Consider the following 19,904-nt stretch of genomic DNA (forward strand, 5'->3'; position numbering starts at 1 on the left):
CTCTCCTGAATCCGGTTCAAACGCTTTCCTTCAGGTATGATGTGCTTTTGATGGACTGTGTGCTGCTCCAATTGTCAAGAGTTAGGTAAAATGTACATATACAATGAAAATGAATAGCTCTATAATATAACAATGAGATGCCAGTATCTTACAAGTTATATGGAAGAAATAAGATGATATATTGATATCAAGCTGTGAAAAGTTTTGTTGATTTAAACTTGCTTTTAAAACAATAAACTGGTGATACTAATATTCCCTAAGTCAACAGTTAGGTATACATCACCTATTCCTCATTAGACACAGTTTTGGCTATGAGGAAAGAACATAAGATAAAATGTAATTTCAATGCTGAGAGTTTTAAGTAGAAATAGTTCAGAGTGGATATTTTCCCCAGAGTAAGTCAGATTTGGGGAAATATGTTACACAAAATAATGGTAAATTACAATTTTAATCAACAAAAGTAACAGTCATACCTTTACCAGAGGAAGCTCAGAAACAAATCGACACACAAACATCCTTGATTTTAAGACCAGGAGAAGTGGTGCTGACTTCCAGGAAGGAGATGGGAAGATGCATGAGTTACACATCCACAGTCACTTACGCCAGAAATGAGGAAGATGGGGGATTGGATCCAACCAGGGTTCAAGGATACACACAGCCCTGCCTTTACAAGCGGTTTCACCTAAAAAATATTTTAAAAGGATCCCTCTAAGAAAACAGATGCCAGGAAGGGGACAGAACATTCAGGCAACACTAGGAATTGTTCAGAGGTCTTAAAGCTTGTGGACTGTTGAGGGCATATATAATTTCATTAAATTTTTAAAAGATCTTTGTTGAAGCATAATTTATATGCCAAAAATTTCAGGTTTAATGTACACAACTTGATGGATTTAGACACATACAAGTACCCGTAACACCATCGCCACGATCAAGGTAATACATATACCCATCAGCTGCAAAAGATTCCTTGTGTCCTTGTGTTGTGTGTGCCCACAGCACTTGGGATCTGCCAGTGGACAGGACTATGAGTGCACAGCACTCTGCTGTCAGCTGTGGTGGACAGGACTATGAGTGCACAGCACTCTGCTGTCAGCTGTGGTGGACAGGACTATGAATGCACAGTACTCTGCTGTCAGCTGTGGTGGACAGCACTATGAGTGCACAGTACTCTGCTGTCAGCTGTGGTGCACGGTAGATCCCTAGAATTTGTTCTTCTAGCGTTACTGAAACTTTATAGATCATTAAACTTGATTTTGACCATGGGAAGTTCTCAAACTTTGGGAACTTTTATTTTCTTATTGTAAAATGGGAGCAGTACCATTTAACTCATAGAATGAATTGAAGATAAAATAATTTATGCAATGTGTGAGTCCAGTGAGTGGAAGAACGTAGTGACCCTGCACAGCTTACAGTTTGAGACTCCTTCAGCCCCACTCCCGCCCCACTCCCTCATGATGGCTCTGCACCCTCTGATGAGCCAGACGTTCCAGAAGGAGACAATGTTAAATTACACGATCACATGGAGGTGAAGGCTCAAGATGAGCCTTTAACATTCTGTCGTCAATACTGTCCCATTTGTAGGGACTGGAGATGTGGTCGCCAGGGGACAATGGCTCCTGGAAGAGAGCTGATTCCTGATATCATGGTAAGAGTGAAGTGTGATGGTTGAGGAACAGGCATGAGGCATGTCTGCAGATTCCAGAGGGTTCAAGTTTCGGGAAAAGATACTGAGCACCTGGAACCAAACTGGGGGTGATGGACGGGGCTGGGACGAGAAAAACTGATAAGTTTTCAGAATGATTTTCAGGGTCAAAAAGAAGACGACCAGATATAACTAGAAAGCTGATTATTGCCAGCTCCAGAAAACTTCAGGTTGAGAAAGTGGCAGCATCTCTGACATAATTAGCAGGGAAGACAAGGAAACGCCTGGGCTGAGTGTGATTGTTCCATCAGTACGGCTGTACAAGTCCAGTAGTAACGACAATTTCCCCCAGAAGTACAATAATAGCATTTCCCCCCGAAGTATGATAATAGCATTGCTTAATAATGACTTCGGCTTAGAAGGAATACCTCTGAGGTGCCGATGCAAGTGTTGCAGTACAGAGTTGAACCCACTCTTGCTTGGATGTGTGACTCCATTGATGTCATGACTCCCTCCCCTAACCAAGAGGCAGAGAAAAACTCAGAGAATAACTAAGGCACCTGAATCCTGAGGTTCAGACCAGTTGTCAGTGAAAAAACAACCCCAAGACATTTTCTCTCATTTAAAATTTTGTCCTTTTTTAGTTAATAAACTTTACTTTTTAGATCAGTAGGATTGACATCAATATTGAAAAGAAGCTACGGGGAGTTCCCATGTTCCCCTTGCCCCCACATCATGCACAACCTCCTCCCTCTATTAACATCCCACACCACAGTGGTACATTTGTTACAAGCAATGAACCTGCACTGAAACATTATCACCTGTCAGTGTCCACGTTTACACTATGTTTCACTCTCGATGTTCTATATTTTATGGGTTTAGACCAATGTATAACGTCCTGTATTCACATGATAGCATGATACAGAGTATTTTTACAGCCCCTCATCCCCTGTGCTCTACCTATCCATCACTCCAACCAAGACCCCTGGCTTCTGCAGAGCTTTTTACTGTCTCCATAGATCTGGCTTTTCCAGAATGTGATGCAGTTGCAATCATACACTATGGAGCCTTTTCAGATTGACTTCTTTCTCTTAGCAATATGCATGTAAGTTGGCTGCATGTTTTTTCGTGGTTTGACAGCTCATTTCTTTTTCGTGCTGAATGCTAGTCCATTGCCTGAGTGTGCCATAGTTTGTCACTCACCTACTGAAGGACACACTGGTTGCTTTCATCTTTGGGCAATCATGAATGAAGTTGCTATAAACTTCTGTGTGCAGGTTTTGTTTGGACACGTTTTCAACTCCTTTGGGTAAATAAGAAGGAGTGTCATTACTGAATTGTATGCTAAGAATATATTTAGTTTTTTAAGAAACCATCAAACTGTCTTTCAAAGTGGCTGCACCATTTTACATTCCCACCAGCAATGAATGAGAGTTCCTGTTGCTCCACATCCTCAGCAGCATTTGGTGTTGTCAGTGTTCTGGATTTTGGCCATTCTGATAGGTTTGTAGTGGTATTTCACTGTTTATATTTACATTTTTCTGATGACTTATGATGTGGAGGATTTTTTCATGTGCTTATTGGTCATCTGTACATCTTCTTTGGTGAGGTGTTTTTGAAGTCCTTGGCTCATTTTATAATAAGGTTGTTTCTTTTCTTATTGTTGAGTTTTAGTCATTCTTTGTATATTTTGGATAGCAATCCTTTATTAGATGTGTCTTTTGGAAGTATTTTCTCCCAGCTTCTGGCTTTTTGTCTTAGTTCGTTCTAGTTGCTATAACAAACATACCATAAACTGGGTGGCTAAGTAACAAACATTTATTTCTCACAGTTTGGGAAGGCGGCAAGTCCAAGATCAAGGAGCTGGCAGATTCGGTCCCTGGTGAGGGGTCTCTTTATAAGGACTCTAATTCCTTTAATGAGGGCTGTGTTCTCATGACCTAAGCACCTTCCAAAGGCCCCAGCTCCAAACATCATCCTATTGGGGATTAGGTTTCAACACATGAATTTTAGGAGGAGAGCGATATTCAGTCTGTAAGCCCTATTTTTTCATTTTCTTGACTGTGTCTTTTGCAGAGTAGATGTTTTTAGTCTTGGTGAGGTCCATCTGGTCAATAACTTTTTTCATTGGTCATGCCTTTGGTGTTATGTCTAAAAAAGGCATTGCCAAACTCAAAGTCATCTAGGTTCTCTTCTAGATTATCTTCTAGGAGATTTACACTTTTGTGTTTCATATTTAGGTCTATGATCCATTTTGAGTTCATTGTTTTGAATGGTATAAGGTCAGTGTTTTTAGATTCACTTTTTGCTTGTGGATGTCCAATTGTTCCAGCACCATCTGTTGAAAAGACTTTCTCTTCTCCATTGTATTGTTTTTGCTCCTTTGTCAAAGGATTGACTATATTTATGTGGATATATTTCTGGGTACTCTATTCTTTTCCATTGATCTATTTGCCAATTCATTGGCCACGCTGTCTTAATTACGGTAGCTTTGCATCAAGTCTCAGAGTCAGGTAGTTTTGGTCCTCTAATTTTATTCTTCCTCCTTCAATATTGGTTGGCTGTTCTGGGTGTTTTGCCTCTCCAATTAACTTTAGGACCATTGGAAAAACCCATAAAATAACTTGCTTGGCTTTTGATTGGGATTGCATTGAGTCTACAGATCAATTTGGAAAAAACTAACATCTTGACAATATTGAATCTTCCTATCCATGAATATGACAAATCTCTTCAATTGTGTGGTTCTCTGATTTCCTTCATCAGAATTTTGCAGTTTTTCTCATATAGATCTTGTACATATTTTGTTTCATTTATCCCCAAGTATTTCACTTCTGGGGTGCTAATTTTAATGGTACCTTGATTTTAATTTCAAATCCCCTTGCTCATTTCTGGCATGTAGGAAAGTGATTGATGTTGTATATTATCATTTATCCTGCATTTATCCTCGTCATAATCGCTTGTTAGTAACAGTTTTTTGTTACTTCTTTCTGACTTTCCACATAGATGATTATGTCATCAGCAAACAAACACAGTTTTATTTCTTCCTTCACAATCTGTATGTCTTGTATTTCTTGTCTTATTGCATTGGCTAGGACTTCCAGTGTGGTGTTGGAAAGCAGTGGTGAGATAGGACATCTTTGCCATGTTCCTGATCTGAGGGGGAAAAGTTCAAGACTCTCAGCATTAAGAATGACTTTAGCTGCAGGTTTTTTGTAGATATTCTTTATCTACTTAAGGAAGTTCCTCTCTATTCCTAGTTTACTGAGATATCATCTCTCTCTCTTTTAATCATAAAAGAGATTCTTGTTAGGTCTGATGTCTCAAAGAATTGGGGTTTGTATCTATGCTGATATGGGAAAGAGAAGAGAGATGAAAATGTTCCATAACTCCTTAATTGAATATTTGGCTAGAGGGGCAAATGAGCAGTGAAGAGTGCATATACATAAATTTATGCATTTATACATATTTAAGCATTTATATATATGTACATGTTTATATACTTGTATGTGTATTCATAAATACGTATACACAAACTCAGTTGTATAACTTATTGAAATACACTTATCTGCCTAAATGGCACGAAACAATAAATGTTCAAATTAACAGACATTGAATTTTTAGGAATTTAAAATTGAACTTGGGGTATAGCTCTAAATTCATCTATCCACATATGCCAATGCCTAGCCAAAGTTAGAATTTCTATCTGTTAGTTAAGAAAGAAAAGACTAAAAAAATGGCATGGAATTTGAAGAAAGGAAGAAGATTGTAGGTGTGACTGGCCCAAATGAAAACAAGGAGTTGTCATGAAAAAGGACACCAGCTATATTGTGTCTTCACAATGCCTATCCTCTGTAACAATTTAAGTATCAGATGGACTGTAGTTAGAAAAAATAATCAAAATGTTTCAAGAGTGAACTTATTAATACTAAATAGAGCTAGCAGTTCTAATTAGGTCAAATTGTGCTTATTTACATCTGGGCTAGACTTTTGTCTCTATTCATAAATAAGTGATTCTATGTAAATATGCATATGGGATGCTGAAAAGTGGCTGAAATGTATTTTTGAAGGAAAGAATTACAGTTCCCAAGAATTGCCAGCTTGATGCATCAGACCTCACGCCATGTAAGCTAAACACACCTTCCCTTTTTCATTTCTGCCCATGTTGCTGAGATGGGGAATCAGAGCACCGTGGCACGATTTATCCTAAAGAGTTTCTCAGATGACCCCACTGTGAATGCTGTCTGCACTGGCTGTCTCCTGGTCACCTACGCCTTTGGGGTCCTGGCGAATATTGCTGTCATCACAGTGATTACCAAGGATGGCCACCTCCATACACCCATGTATTTCTTCCTAAAGAGTCTGTCCTTTCTGGATGTGTGCTACACCTCGGTCACCATGCCCAAGGCCATTGTCAATGCCATCCTGGGTTCTCAGGAGATTTCCTTCCTAGAGTGTGCTGTCCAGCTCTACTCCTTTTTCACCCTGGCAGCCACCGAGTGCTTCCTGCTCACGACCATGGCCTATGACCGCTGCATGGCCATCTATAGGCCCCTTGTCTATGGGGTCACAATGAGCAGGAAGCTCTGCTGGGAGCTGGTTTCCACCGCCTGGATTTGTGGGGCTCTCTATTCCATCTTCCATGCCATCAACACCTTCTCCCTCCCTTTCTGTGGACCGAATGTCATCGATCACTTCTTCTGTGACATACCTCCTGTCATGAGGCTCTCCTGTGCTGACTATCACACAAATGAAGAAGTGAGTTTCATTTATACCAGCTGCATCATCCTGGGAGCCTGTGTTCTCACCCTGCTCTCGTACCTTCTCATCATCTCCACCATCGCCAAGATCCAGCAGGTGCAGGGCCGCTGGAAAGCCTTCTCCACTTGCTCTTCTCACCTGACCACTGTTCTCCTGTTTTATGGAACTGGGAGTTCCCTGTACCTGAGACCTACCTCTGACTATTCTCCCATCCAAGTGCGGCTGGCTGCTGTGTTTTACTCCATCATCACACCCACCTTGAATCCTCTCATCTATTGTCTGAGGAACAAAGAAATGAAAGTAGCTCTTGAGAAAGTGTTCCTTCAACTACAGAGAAGAAAAGTGTAAGAGCTTATGTTAAGGTACCTTCTTCCACAGTGTCTAAAATCAATCCGCTTGAGAAGTAAAAATACAAATACTTGATAGATTTGAAGTATACATATTTGTTGAAGGGATGCAGGTTTTTTGAGATATTTTAATATAGGTTTGCTAGTAACATCTAGATACACTTATACTTTACTATCAAGTACATTCACCAATGTGGTATCACATACATTTTTTTCAATGTAGAGAGATCTATTGTGGTTTTTAAACTACCATTGAAACCATTAGAAAATAATCTAAAAATGCGAAAGTTCCTCATTTCCAGAAGGAGGACGTTATAGGTCAAGGCCATTAGAGTGAAGTCATGGGAAATAAATCAGTATTAAAGTACAAACAATGAAGTGAGTTTGATTAAGTATTCATCTGGTAAATAAATCTCCAAGTAGTCAAATATGTTTTTATCTGTAGAAATGTAGGGTTATACTAACAAAAATAAATGTTTTTCTTTATATGTCCTTGAAATCCACAGAATATTCCGTAGCTGTGCTTTGTCTTTGGAATCAGACTCCAGTGTTAGGCAGTTCAACTGGCTCATCTGTTCAACTACAAAATAGTAGAATGAGGCTCTTTCCTTCTGCGTAATCCTCTACCCTTAACGTGTGGCTTTTGTCCCCATGTGGTTTATGCAGCTCTACACAGGTCTACCACATTCTATGTGGATAGAGTGTAGGATGAAATGGAAGAATTTGCCTCATGACAGCTTGCCTAAGTTTCCTCCATCTCTGGTGCATCCTTACAGAGAAGTCAGCCATAAGTCAACCTAGAGATACAGGAAGGCTGAGGGACTGAATGTGTTGTTCACAAATGAGGGAAAAAGAAGATGACTGTTTTCAAACATTCCTGGAATATTTTCATGTTTGTCTTAATCTGGGAAAGCATTTATTTAAAGGAGTCTCAGATCTGATGCATATATAACATATTTTGGAGAAAAAACATTGAAAAATAGATAACCAAAGGATTTACTTTATGTTACTACTGGGTAATAGCAAAGTTAGTATGTTACAGAATGTTGTATAAATAAGTAATCAGAAGAAAATTACCCAAACGGGCTCCTATCAAAAGATGTTACTTGGTCTTTTAACCACAAAATAAGAGATGTTCATCGCGCTAGAACTTCAAAATTTTTTCCTGTAGTCATGTAAAATTTTCTCCCAGAATCTTCCCAAGAACTTTCCTCAGTGCCCTCTTAACCTCTTTGTTCCTCAGAGTATAGATAAGAGGGTTGAGCATGGGGGTGACCACGGCGTAGCAGAGGGAGACAAACTTCCCCTGGTCCTTGGATCTACTCTTGGCCGGCTGCAGATACATGAAGATGATGGTTCCATAGAAGATGGTGACAACCATCAGGTGGGAGGAACAGGTCCCAAACGCTTTCCTTCTTCCAGTGGTTGACTTGATCTTCAAAACTGCCTGGGCAATGTAGCCATAGGAGACCAAGATGAAGGAGACAGGCACTATAAGGAAGAGGACAGCAGCCACAAAGAGCACAGCCTCATTGAAAGTGGTGTCCACACAGGCCAACTTGATGAGCACAGGGACTTCACAGATGAAGTGATCCACTTGGCGATACCCACAGAAGGGGAGCTGCAGGGTGAGAGTGGATTGTATGAGGGTGGTGGCCACTCCACTGAGCCATGCCAAAGTTGCCAGAGCTATGCAGAGACATGGATGCATCAAGGCAGTGTACTGGAGGGGGCGGCAGATGGCGACATAGCGATCGTAGGACATCACAGCCAGGAGGACACACTCAGTCGAGCCTAGGGCAAGGGAGACACAGAGCTGAACCACGCAACCACCATAGGTGATGGCTTTCATGGGATCCCACAAGTTTACCAGAAGCTGGGGAATAACACTGCTGGTAAAGCAGAGGTCCAGGAAGGAGAGATGAGAAAGGAAGAAATACATTGGTGTGTGAAGCTTGGGTTCCACATGAGATACCAGAATGATGGTGGTGTTCCCCACAATGGTTAGTAAATACAAGATCAAGATGACCGCAAATAGAGGCTCCTGTAACTGAGGATAATCAGAAAACCCCAACAGGATAAAGCCTGTCAGGCTGCTGGCATTGGTACTCCTCTCCATCGCCATGTGCACAGTATGTTCCAGAAAGCTGAGTCATAGCTGAGAAAGACGACATATTACATAAGGTCAAATGAGTGACAACGTCACCTCCCTCAAAAGTATTCTATGTTCAATGCTTAGAAGCTATGTGTTTACAACTAGTGGCTTAAATGTGTGTATTTTCCATTGTGTTCATTCCAAATAAGAGCAGTGCACACCCTCTTAGTGTCTTAGCTGTTCTGTGATGCTCTCCAAGGTAGAGAAGGGCAGACATATTAAAAACACCATCATCAAGCTACAGTAATTAAAAGAGTTTGGTATTGGCATAAAGTAGACATACAGACCAATGGAGCAGAATAGAGATCCCAGAGATGAACGCACTCAGATACAGCCCACTGATCTTCCACAAAGGTGCCAAAGTGCACAGTAGGGAAAGGCTAGACTCTTTAGTAAACGGTGTTGGGAAAATTGAATATCCACTGGCAAAAACCCAAAATTGGACTCTTAGTGTACATGTACACATAAATCAACTCCCAATGGATTAAAGAATTAAAAATAAAATCTGAAACTAAAAGTCCTACAGGAAAATTCCATGACATTGGTCTTGGCAATGATTTTATGGTTATGGCACCAAAAGCACAGGCCACAAAAGCAGAAATCAAGGGAATGGGATAAAATACTTATCAACAATGTACCCAGTAAGAGGTTAATATCCTAAGTATGTTAGGAACTCAAATAAGTCAAGAGCAGAAAAACAAATAACCTGATTAGAAAGTGGGCACTTAAATAGGCATTTCTCTGAACAAAACATAGAAATGTCCAAGAGGTACATGAAAAGGTGCTCAACATCACTAACCATCAGGGAAGTGTAAATCAAACTGCCATGAGATATCACCTTGCACCCGTTAGGATGGCACTTACCAGAAAATAAAAGACAAGTGTTAGCAAGGTTATGGAGAATCAGAACCCTTGTGAGCATTAGTGGGAATGTAAAATGGTGCAGCTGCTGTGGAAAAGAAAATCGACATTCTTCAAACAATTAAAATCAAACTATCTCACGATCCAGTAATTCCACCTCTGGGTTTAAATCCAAAAGAATTGAAAGTGGAATCTCAAAGAGATCTCCTCATTCCTCGGTTAGCTGCAGCATTATTATAATAGCCAGTGTAAGTGTCCACCTATGGATGAGTGAATAAAGAAGATGTGGTAAATTATTCAGTCTTAATTAATGGACTATTATAGAATATTAATGGAATATTATTCAGCCTTGAAAAAGAAATAGATCCTGCAATGTGTAACAAAACAGATGGACCTTGAAGGCATTGTGCTAAGTGCAATAAGTCACACAGAGAAGGACAGATACTCTTCTTACATGAGGTATATAAAACAGTCAGAGGCATAGAAGCAGAGAGCAGAACGGCAGTGCCTGGGGATGGGAGGAGGGGGAAACGGGCGGTTGCTCAATGGTGAGAAAATTACAGCTCTATAAGATGCATCAGTTCGAGAGAGCTGTGGTCCAATGCATTGTCTATATTTAACAATATATTTAACTTAAATTTGTTAAAAGGGTTATTCACGTTAAGAATTCTGACTACACACACACACATACACAAAGCAAAAGGACACAATGGAACTTTTGGAGGTGATGGATAAATTGATTGTGGATAATTTATGGATAAATTTATTAACTTGATTGTGGTGATGGTATCACGGGCACATGCATACGTCCAGACTCAACAAATTCTACACGTGAAACAGGCTGTGCAGTTTTTGTTTATCAGTTAAACCTCAATAAAGCTGGGGAAAAAAGTACATCATCTGTTGTAGGAAACAAACTAGACTATCTTTTCTATCCAACCAAATTTATATGTTAACATCTTTCTAGTTACAGGAAGGGAGAAACTAAGTTGATTCCAACTAGAGAAAAAAACCCTGAGGTTTTATTTAAGCAATTTTCAATCAGTGAGGAGTAAAACCACTTTCTTCACCAAAAAGAGTGGAAATTATTGATAAGTTTAAATTTTTGGAATGTACCAGATTTGATTGGCATTAACTAAAAATCCACTCCTGAGAGCGTATGTGACCCAGTCAAAGGCTCAAACACTTAGTATATGTTTAAGGCAACAATTGAATCTATTCCTTATAGCCGACCCCCTGCTCCAGGTAATTCTGTACTCTTTCTCCATCCTGCTCTCACTATTTGTTTGTTTGTTTCATTTTTTGTTTGATTCTTTTTTCAGAGACTCAGTATCCTCCATGCTCCAAAATCAGTTTTTAGGAAATAAAATGGAATCCATACGATTGTAGATTTTTTTTCCCCTGGGATATTTGCATTTTAGTCATCAGCTCAAAATGTGGATGCAAGATGTAGTTCCTGTTTTGGAATCTTGTCATTACGAATGAAACACCCGGCAATTTCCTCGTTATGATTTTCTCCTTTTCTCCTCACTCTTTCTCACTAGGACTCTTCATATATTTTAGGTCTGTTACTAAAGCCATGATACATCTACTATAAAACATCTATTATTCCTTTATAAATTCATTATTTTCAAGTAAATATTGTGCAGCATTAATCATTATTACTGCTCTGTCAGTGCAAGTCAGTGTCCTGCAAAGTGTCCCCCGTCAATCATAGGCGGCCCCCAAATCACTGCCTTTTTCTTTTCACGGTGAACAACATTGGCTGAGTTCCTCTTTGATTTCATTCTGACCTGTGGCCAGTTCACAGTGCACGGCCCTGAGTGGACTCAGAGAACAGGAGCCGTGCCCAGCACCTTCCAGAGGTGCTCTGCAGAGTTCACACACAGTAATTAATTCCACTTACAGATAACACTGAGCTTGGACCTGTTTAATAACAGCAACTTTTTCAAGCAAGCAAAGTATCCTCATTGCTCATTAAGAACATCTACATTATTAAGCAGGAAAGGTTTGAAATATGTTCTACGGAAACCTTTTTAAGATATAAGCATTGACAGTGAATGCAGTATTTCCACAACTTCTCTCTTTAAAACTAACGGTGTGAACACCAAGAACAGGAATTAGAAAGAGAACATCATTCCACCTGGAACAGTCCTAAATCTATGGAAGGTCTCTAAGCCTAGTCACATGTGACACACATCACGTGCCTGGTATGTTGAAACTTAACAAAAAACACACGAAGAGAGAGAGTGAAACCTCCTTCTCTGAGCACCATCCTATACGTCACTCATCTTGGAGAAACAAGGTGTAAAATGTAGCAGGTCAGGGAAAACTAAATGCCCACTGTTGATGTAATCCATGTGGAAGATGGCCTCACGACTGGAAGATTCCCTAGCCACAGGTCAGGGACAGGGCTGAGTGCCACGTGGACCTGGACACGGTTCCAGGGCAGAGACACTGTTATTGGGGAAAGTGATTGGAAAGATGGCATTTGAGTGAACCTTCCCGAATGCACTGTACTTTCCCTCCCAGGGCTTGAAGAGCAGATCACAGACTGAAGATTACCAACATGTGACTCTCCAGCTAACATTCTACAAGTCCACCCAATCCATCCCCCAGGGGGGAAAGAAAGAAAAGGAGAGACAAATGATCCTGGTACATTTGGGAAAAGACACGCCTGTATCACTGTCTACACCCAAAGACGAGGGCATGTAAGAAATACTCAACACTGGACCTGGGTCGTACACATTTCAAAATCTGTAACACATAAGCAAGACCAAAGACAAAGACAAACAAGAAAGGAGAGGGTGCTAAGAAACACACCTTAAGTGTGGATCACACACTTGAAGGAGAATTTCTCTGAGAAACAATGTAACTATTTGGGCAGGGGCAGTATCCTGACAGTCTCAAATAATTGAAGATAACCCGGAGCTACTAAAACGGATGGTTCAAAAGAACAGAAGATTTAAAGGAGGGACTGGCTGGACTACGCAATACAATCAAGGAAATACAGAAGGGTGGCATCCTGAATTATCTTTAGGAAGTGAAAGAAAGAGCTGAATAAAGGGAATGCTTGAGTTACTAGCACAGAATGCAAGGAAGGGAAAGAGAAAGAGTTATTAAGAAAGATGACGCAAAAAATCAAAACACAATACATCCTACAGTTTCACGGTTGGTAAATTCCGTTGACAGCCAAAGCTCCAGGCTGAACCCTATGAAAGCTGACAGCCAGGATAAGGTGATAATCTCACAGTTCCTTTATAGCTGTGTGTCACAACATCCACAACGGAGACACCTCACTATTAAACATTCAGCCAGCAAGTAACGTAAAATAAACACATAGAAACCAGACATGCTGGTGATGTGAAGTTTGTGTCATTGACCAGATATTCAGCTTTAACGAAAACTCTGATTCCATACAGAATAGAAGTTTTACTTGGTATATTCTCTAACTCAATGCTGTAAAACTGAAATCAATAATAGAAAGTTCGGGGAAAGAGGATGCCAAAATTTCAATTGGACATTATTCAATTCATAATTTAAAAAAACTGTAAATATTAAAATATAAGAATATTTACAGTTTTAACACTTGTTTTCAGCAGCATAAGAAAAAAATTAAGGTAAACCATTAGAAAAATACCAGAAAATAAAACTTACACAAAATAAAAATAGCAGTTTACATAACAAAAGGAACAAAAGTAATCGTGAACATTAATGAAACATTTCTTAAAAAGCATAGAAAAGAACCTAATACATACTAAAGATAATAATACAGACTATAATTTTGTATTATTTATTAATGGAACTATAGATAATTCCTATTGAAACAAGACAACTTTTGGAACTATTTCGGAAACATCTTAACAGAGTTTACTTCACAAAGACATTTCCATACAAACCTGCAAATTAAGAAGTTATATGGTAACCAATTTGCATTTTTTATTCTAAAACTTTAAAATTTCTGTACTACAAAACACTATCATCAAATTTTTTAATTACTGTAGAAAAATATTTGCAAATAGACATTGTGTGAAATCTACAGAGATATCATGGGAGGAGTTGGGACTGAATGAATCCTGCTGATAATCGCTCCTTCCACCAAGACCTAAGGAATCTCTTCTCTTCCCAGGTCCAAGCAAACTTCTCTTCCAGCCCCCAAATGCCGACTGTGCCCCCTGCACTTCTGTTCTTTTCTCTGTGCGACCTCCTCCTCTTTGGGTCCCCAAACACTATGTCCTGGGCCGTAAACCAGTGTAGGAAGCTGACTTTTGGGTGTGGCAGCTGGAGAGGCCTCCTGGCATGGATCCTTCTGGTCCCTTTGACGAGAATGAATTCATCGTGACATCATGACCATGGGACAGGTCCCTAAACCCTGGAAGATAATGCTCTGTGTCCCACAGCCACCTACCACCTTCAAAGTCCACTGATTCTTCATGCCACCCTCAGAAAATGACAATTCTATGAGCAAAAGGGTTCTGAAATAGTCAGTGACAACAAGAAGGGGCTAATCTGAAATTCACAGGCTTGACCATTCTGAGGTGCTTTAATTTCTTAGTTTGCTCTACGCGCAATAAAACGTGCAACCTGCCCACGGTGACCACAGCTTGCCCTCCTGTCCACATACCTATTTCAGGCCGAGAACATGCAGTCTGGCCTCAGGCGTTCCTGCCTTGTCCACGGCATGTCCAGCTGCCTGTGTCTTGAGAGGCAGCCAGCAGGTGTTCCTGGTTTAAGGTCCTGGAGCCGGGGGAGGTGTTCAAGGAAGGGCAAGCTGGGAACCAAAAGTGAGGTTCCGAGCAAAGGGAGCGTCCGGGTCTCGTAGAGACTTGTCACTGACCAGTGGCTAAACTGGGAGTCAGGACGCCCAGAAAGATGACACCTAATCTTCCTCCCCTGCTTGGAAGAGCAGGCGAAGATGTTGAACTGTCTTTGGGAGTTTGGCACACAGGTGACATCAGCCCTCAGTCATGAGTAAGAAGTATCACAAGCCCTGGCAAGCTCCTTCTCTGGGGGCTGATCTCTCTGCAGCAGCTCGAAAAGCTGCTGCTCCTGCCCATACAGTCCGTGGTCAACATGCAAATGCGCATCTCAAATACGGGAAACAGTTAATGGATTCTACACTGGGTGTTGGGGTTGCTTAGGAATGTGTCAGAAGAAAACGGGCTATGACCAGTGACTCCCTTCCCAAGAGAAATAACCATAGAGTGAGAAATGCCAGTGATTTACCTCCTTGAGCAGGGGAAGGTTTATGTTAGGAAAGCAAAGAAAGGCTTGTTGATGTGGCATCCCTCACATCCCCAGAAGGGTAGGAGAATTGCCGTGTTTCCTCTGTGGACAATGTGTGACTCATTAAAGTGTTCACAGCAGAGGATCCTGGGACACGGTTGTGCCAACAGGCCCTGCGGTCACGATTTCTTCCCATCAGTAAGATATCAGGAACTCACCTTGGCGCTTTTCCAAACATTGCCAATTACACTCCTGATTACCCCACTCTAACACATGCATGAGGCAGGAGAAAAAATCGTATCATTCAGTAATGTACAGAGAATTCAGAGAAATTGCAGTAATTCAGATAAAGCACCTCGTGAGTCAATCCCTTGAGTAACGGGTCCACAGCATCAAGGTGGCAATGGGCTGCATTCAATTGGACAGCAATGTGAGGCCCCACTACACTGCAGCATTCTCCCTTTAGTAAGATGCTCCTTTCATTTCTTTCTTTCTTTTTGGAGGAAAATTAGCCCTGAGCCTATATCTGCCGCCAATCCTCCTCTTTTTGCTGAGGAAGACGGGCCCTGAGCTAACGTCCGTGCCCATCTTCCTCTATTTTATATGTGGGATGCCTACCACAACATGGCTTGATAAGTGGTGCGTAAGTCCAAAGGCAGGATCCAAACCGACGAACCCTGTGTCCCGCAGGGTAGAGCGTGTGAACTTAACCGCTGCGCCACTGGGCCGGCCCACCTTTTTCATTTTTTAGCAGACAGGTGAACAGTTCTCTTCTTGTTTCTCTTTTCTACTGTTGTAGGTCTTCAATTGTCATATGGAATTAAAAATTAATTGTTGCCTTCTCGTTATTCATGATAGGAGAGTCTCCACATTCCCTTGATTATTGTTGTCTCTGATCATGCTTACCAATAATTTCCAGATTCTACTTCCTGCCTGATCAGTCTACTTTCTTTCCCCATATATTTTCCTAGATCAGGAAGGCCCAGTTAATTGGGAGTCAGAGATGTCTGCACCCTCCAGCACACTGGAGAACAGTCTATTTCCGAGTCTGTTCTGTTGTATATGTAGATATCTTCTGATTCCTCTAATACTTTAAAAAAGGATCCTCTCTGTCGTGTGGGACGGATTGTGCTACTTGAAGACTGCCTTCTGTTCAAGCCGTCAGCCGTGGAACATTCACCCACAGATTCCTTCCTTGCTTACAGACATTTAAACATATTTTAAATTTAGAAACAACGAAATAAACTCTCCTCCTTATCATGGCAATGTGCCACGGCTTAGGTAATTTTGCTTTACAACCATGATCCATTTAACATCAAAAATCCAGGTAAAACAAAAACACGTAGGCAACAATCTTCTCGCTAGATTGATATAGATTTGGTTTTACAGTGAATTTGTTGAAAGTGAGGCTTTTTTCCCCCGTAACATTGCCTCCTACTGTTTGGTAATAGATACCATCAGTAGTGAAAATCTTCCAAGTAATAGTGCTGGGCCATCAGCAGATAAACTCTATAAAGGGTGTTTTGTTCACATGTGTCCTCAATGCCTCAATAATTGCTGGATTGCCAAGTCCATTTCTTAAAGGAGATAAGACACATAGAAGTTTCATGATGCATGAAAAATTGTGTGCACCTAGTCAGGTATGAAAGGATGGAAGGTATAATGGAATAGGTGATGAATTCACGAAATAAACATCTTCTGTGTAGTAAGGAGGCCATCTCAGCTGTGCACGTGAGAGGTGGCGGAAAGTTAGCATGGAAAGAAGTGGGAAGACCAGAGAGATTGTTATCAGGGACAATCCGCAGGGTTGTGTACGGGTTACCTACAGCAGGTGAGGAGGAGGAGAGCAGGGAGGATGAAGCATGTCCCACTGTGTGATGTTAGGAATAGTGAGAAGGAACCAGACCAGGGAGCTGTTGATTTAGTTATGATGTGATCATTTTGAGGGCATTTCAAGAGCCCACTTGGGGAAGTGAAGGACACAGTTGACATGAGGATGTGGATGGAAAGGTCCATGCAGAAATGTAAATCTGGGAGTCACCTGTGTGAAGCGCTTATTTTAAACTGTGGTGAAGTCATCACATAGTTGCTGTTCTCAAAAGCCTGCTAAGGAGACAAACACAAACCATGAGAGAGTTGTCATGCAGGAGGAGGTGCAGCAACAGAGGGGAACTCGGTGTGTAACGGGGCTCCCACAGGGCACCTGGCCACACGTGAGGGGTCCAGCAATCCACGGTTAGTGGCAAGGACAATGCCACTAAGCTTTAGGAGTTGTTCTTTCTGTTCTGAGCAACTGGTCAATATATCTCAATCTCTGCTAAAGGAAAACTATAATAATACCCTTCTACCACATAGTTATGGCTGCTAAGTAAAACAAAACTTATAAATAAACTTTATGAACACAAAGCACCTAGAAGAGTGATCTAATTTTGGTTTGCTCAATACTTTGAAGCTCAAATTACAGAGGTCAGAAAGGTGATGCAACTTGTTCAAGACACACAGCTCTTACGTGGTGAAATGGGCATTCAAACTTAGGTCTGTCTGACTCTGACATTCAAGCTCTATTTCAATTTTTCTACCGAAACCCACTTATATCGTCATGAACACAACCAAACCATTTACTGGGTCTTGATCTCTAAATGAATCAGTCTTAATAACTCCTAAATATTTATTGATAACCACGTCTCACTAAAGCATAAAGAATTTTTTTCAGTGCTGCCTTCACTTCCTTATTTCTCAGGGTGTAGATGAGGGGGTTGAGCATGGGGGTGACCACGGCGTAGCAGAGGGAGACAAACTTTCCCTGGTCCTTGCATCTACTCTTGGCCGGCTGCAGATGCATTAATATGGTTCCATAGAAGTTGATGACAACCATCATCTGGGAGGAACGGGTCCCAGATGCTTTATGATATCCAATAGCTGACTTGATCTTCAGAACTGCTTTGGACAACGTGCTCACAGGAGATCAGGATGAATGACAAAAACACCACCAGGAATACGACATTAGCCACCAATAGCTCGGGCCTGATTGAAAGTGGTGTCCACACAAGCCAACTTGCTGAGCAAAGAGAACTTACAGAAGAAATGGTCTACTTGGTGACACCACAGAAGGCTAGCTGCAAGGTGAGAGTGAATTTTATGAGCATGGTGGCACCCCATACCATAGATGCCAGGATATGATAGAGCCAAGGGTGCATGGCCAAGGCATAATGTAGAGGACAGCGGAAGGTAAGTTAACAATTGCAGGACATCACAGCCAGGAGGACACACTCTGTGGATCTCAGGACAAGGGAGATGTATAGCTGAACCACAAGGCCACCACAGATGATGGACTTATCTGAACCCCCCAGGTTGACTAGAAGCTGAGGAACAGTACTATGGGTGAAGTAGAGGTCCATAAAGGAGAGATGGGATAGGAAAAAGTCCACAGGAGTGAGGAATTTGGAGTCTAAGCGGGATACTAGGAGGATGGTAGCATCACGGAGGAGCATCAGGAGGTAAAGGAACAAGATTACCCCAAAGACAACCAGCTCTAAGTGAGGCTGGTCAGAAAAACCTACCAGAATGAACCCAGGGAGGCACCGTCATTGGTCCACTCCATTACTCTTGTCTTCACAATTGACTCCAGAGTGACGAAGTCACGTTCAACAGAAACTGCAGGGATTTTCTGTCATTTCTTTGGCAATTAATATCTAGGTGTTGAGAGATAAGACTGGGAATGGATGAAGAGAAAGGGCCAGCATAGAGAATAGAAGAGTGTGACACCATGATCATCCCATGAAGAATAATACCTGGCCTGTTGATCAGAGATTTTCCACCTGCCTTGAGGATAAAACAAAAGTTAGAATGCGTCCAAGTTGAGGTTTTACCCACTTATTCATCACTATCAAGTTTTTCAATATAAAGGAAATGGAATTTTTTAGGAAATGTGGGAATTACAAATACCATAGTGCATTCTCAGAATCTATCAAATGGATAAATAAGGTAGGTACATGATGAAGCACACCAGAATGTACATCATATCATCTGTGTAAGCAGTGCATTACGAGAATGCGGAGTCAGGAGAGGAATCTACAGGGGGAAGGCTTAGAGTTCAAAAACTGATTACATCTTACTCTTAAAGAGATGAGAAGGAAAGCAATCCAAGACCAAATTTCATGGGTATAAGAATGGAGGGTACATTATAAGCTGTCATAGAAAAAAAGTAACTAAATTTGAAGAGTGATTATTGTGTGCATTGGCTTTGCCACATAATAGAATATGATACAAGATAAATTTAAGTCACTTTTCCAAGGATCATAAATGTCAGTAGACCTTATTTGGATAGCAAAGGACTTGTAGGAGGGTTTTAGTTTGGTTTAAATTTTCCTTTTCAAGATAAAAATACCTGCACAGTGTAGAAGAATTTAAAACAGAAGACAGTCTAGTTCAGAAACTATGCAGGCAGCTAATGCAACAGTGGACAATAACAATGTTATGAATTTGGGAGAGAGTGAAGGTGAGATAAATAGAATGCAAGAAACACTGCAGAGGGTTAATTAAGTAAAAATCATTAAGATTTAACTACCAATGGGATGAATATTGAGCCGATGAAGATTGCGCCAATGAATAGGAAGAAGTTGAAATGATGACATAAGGAGATGGAATAGTTAAAAACAGCCTGTATCCATTCAGTCCTGAGTCAGTTAATGCAAGGAAGGATCAGACCGACCATTCCACAAAGTCCAAGCACACAACTGAACCACTGCTTTGATCTTCTTCTTGGCTTTAAGACTTTGACCCACAGATCCAACCAACCTGTGACACATTAATACTAGCTGCTCATTTGACACCTTCCACAATGAAGACCCTACATAAACACATAAATCATGTGTATAACTCATATATCTATGACAATTGCCTGATAACCTGATCA

At 41.0% G+C, this 19,904-nt stretch overlaps 2 protein-coding genes and 1 pseudogene across 2 annotated transcripts; 1 reads left to right on the top strand and 2 right to left on the bottom strand.

Annotated features, from left to right (window-relative positions):
• Window positions 1-5,812: 5,812 nt before the first annotated feature.
• On the top strand, window positions 5,813-6,748 carry LOC106838063 (olfactory receptor 5AP2-like). The gene has a single exon (XM_014851938.3). It carries the CDS (start codon window positions 5,813-5,815, stop codon window positions 6,746-6,748), a length of 936 nt encoding a protein of 311 aa, XP_014707424.3.
• Window positions 6,749-7,918: 1,170 nt separating this feature from the next.
• Window positions 7,919-8,872, bottom strand: LOC106838065 (olfactory receptor 2G2-like). The gene has a single exon (XM_014851940.3). It carries the CDS (start codon window positions 8,870-8,872, stop codon window positions 7,919-7,921), a length of 954 nt encoding a protein of 317 aa, XP_014707426.3.
• Window positions 8,873-17,657: 8,785 nt separating this feature from the next.
• LOC139046174 (olfactory receptor 2G2-like) lies at window positions 17,658-18,555 on the bottom strand (annotated as a pseudogene).
• Window positions 18,556-19,904: the final 1,349 nt, after the last annotated feature.

This window comes from Equus asinus, chromosome 9 (assembly GCF_041296235.1).
Source record: "Equus asinus isolate D_3611 breed Donkey chromosome 9, EquAss-T2T_v2, whole genome shotgun sequence".
NCBI lineage: Eukaryota > Metazoa > Chordata > Mammalia > Perissodactyla > Equidae > Equus > Equus asinus.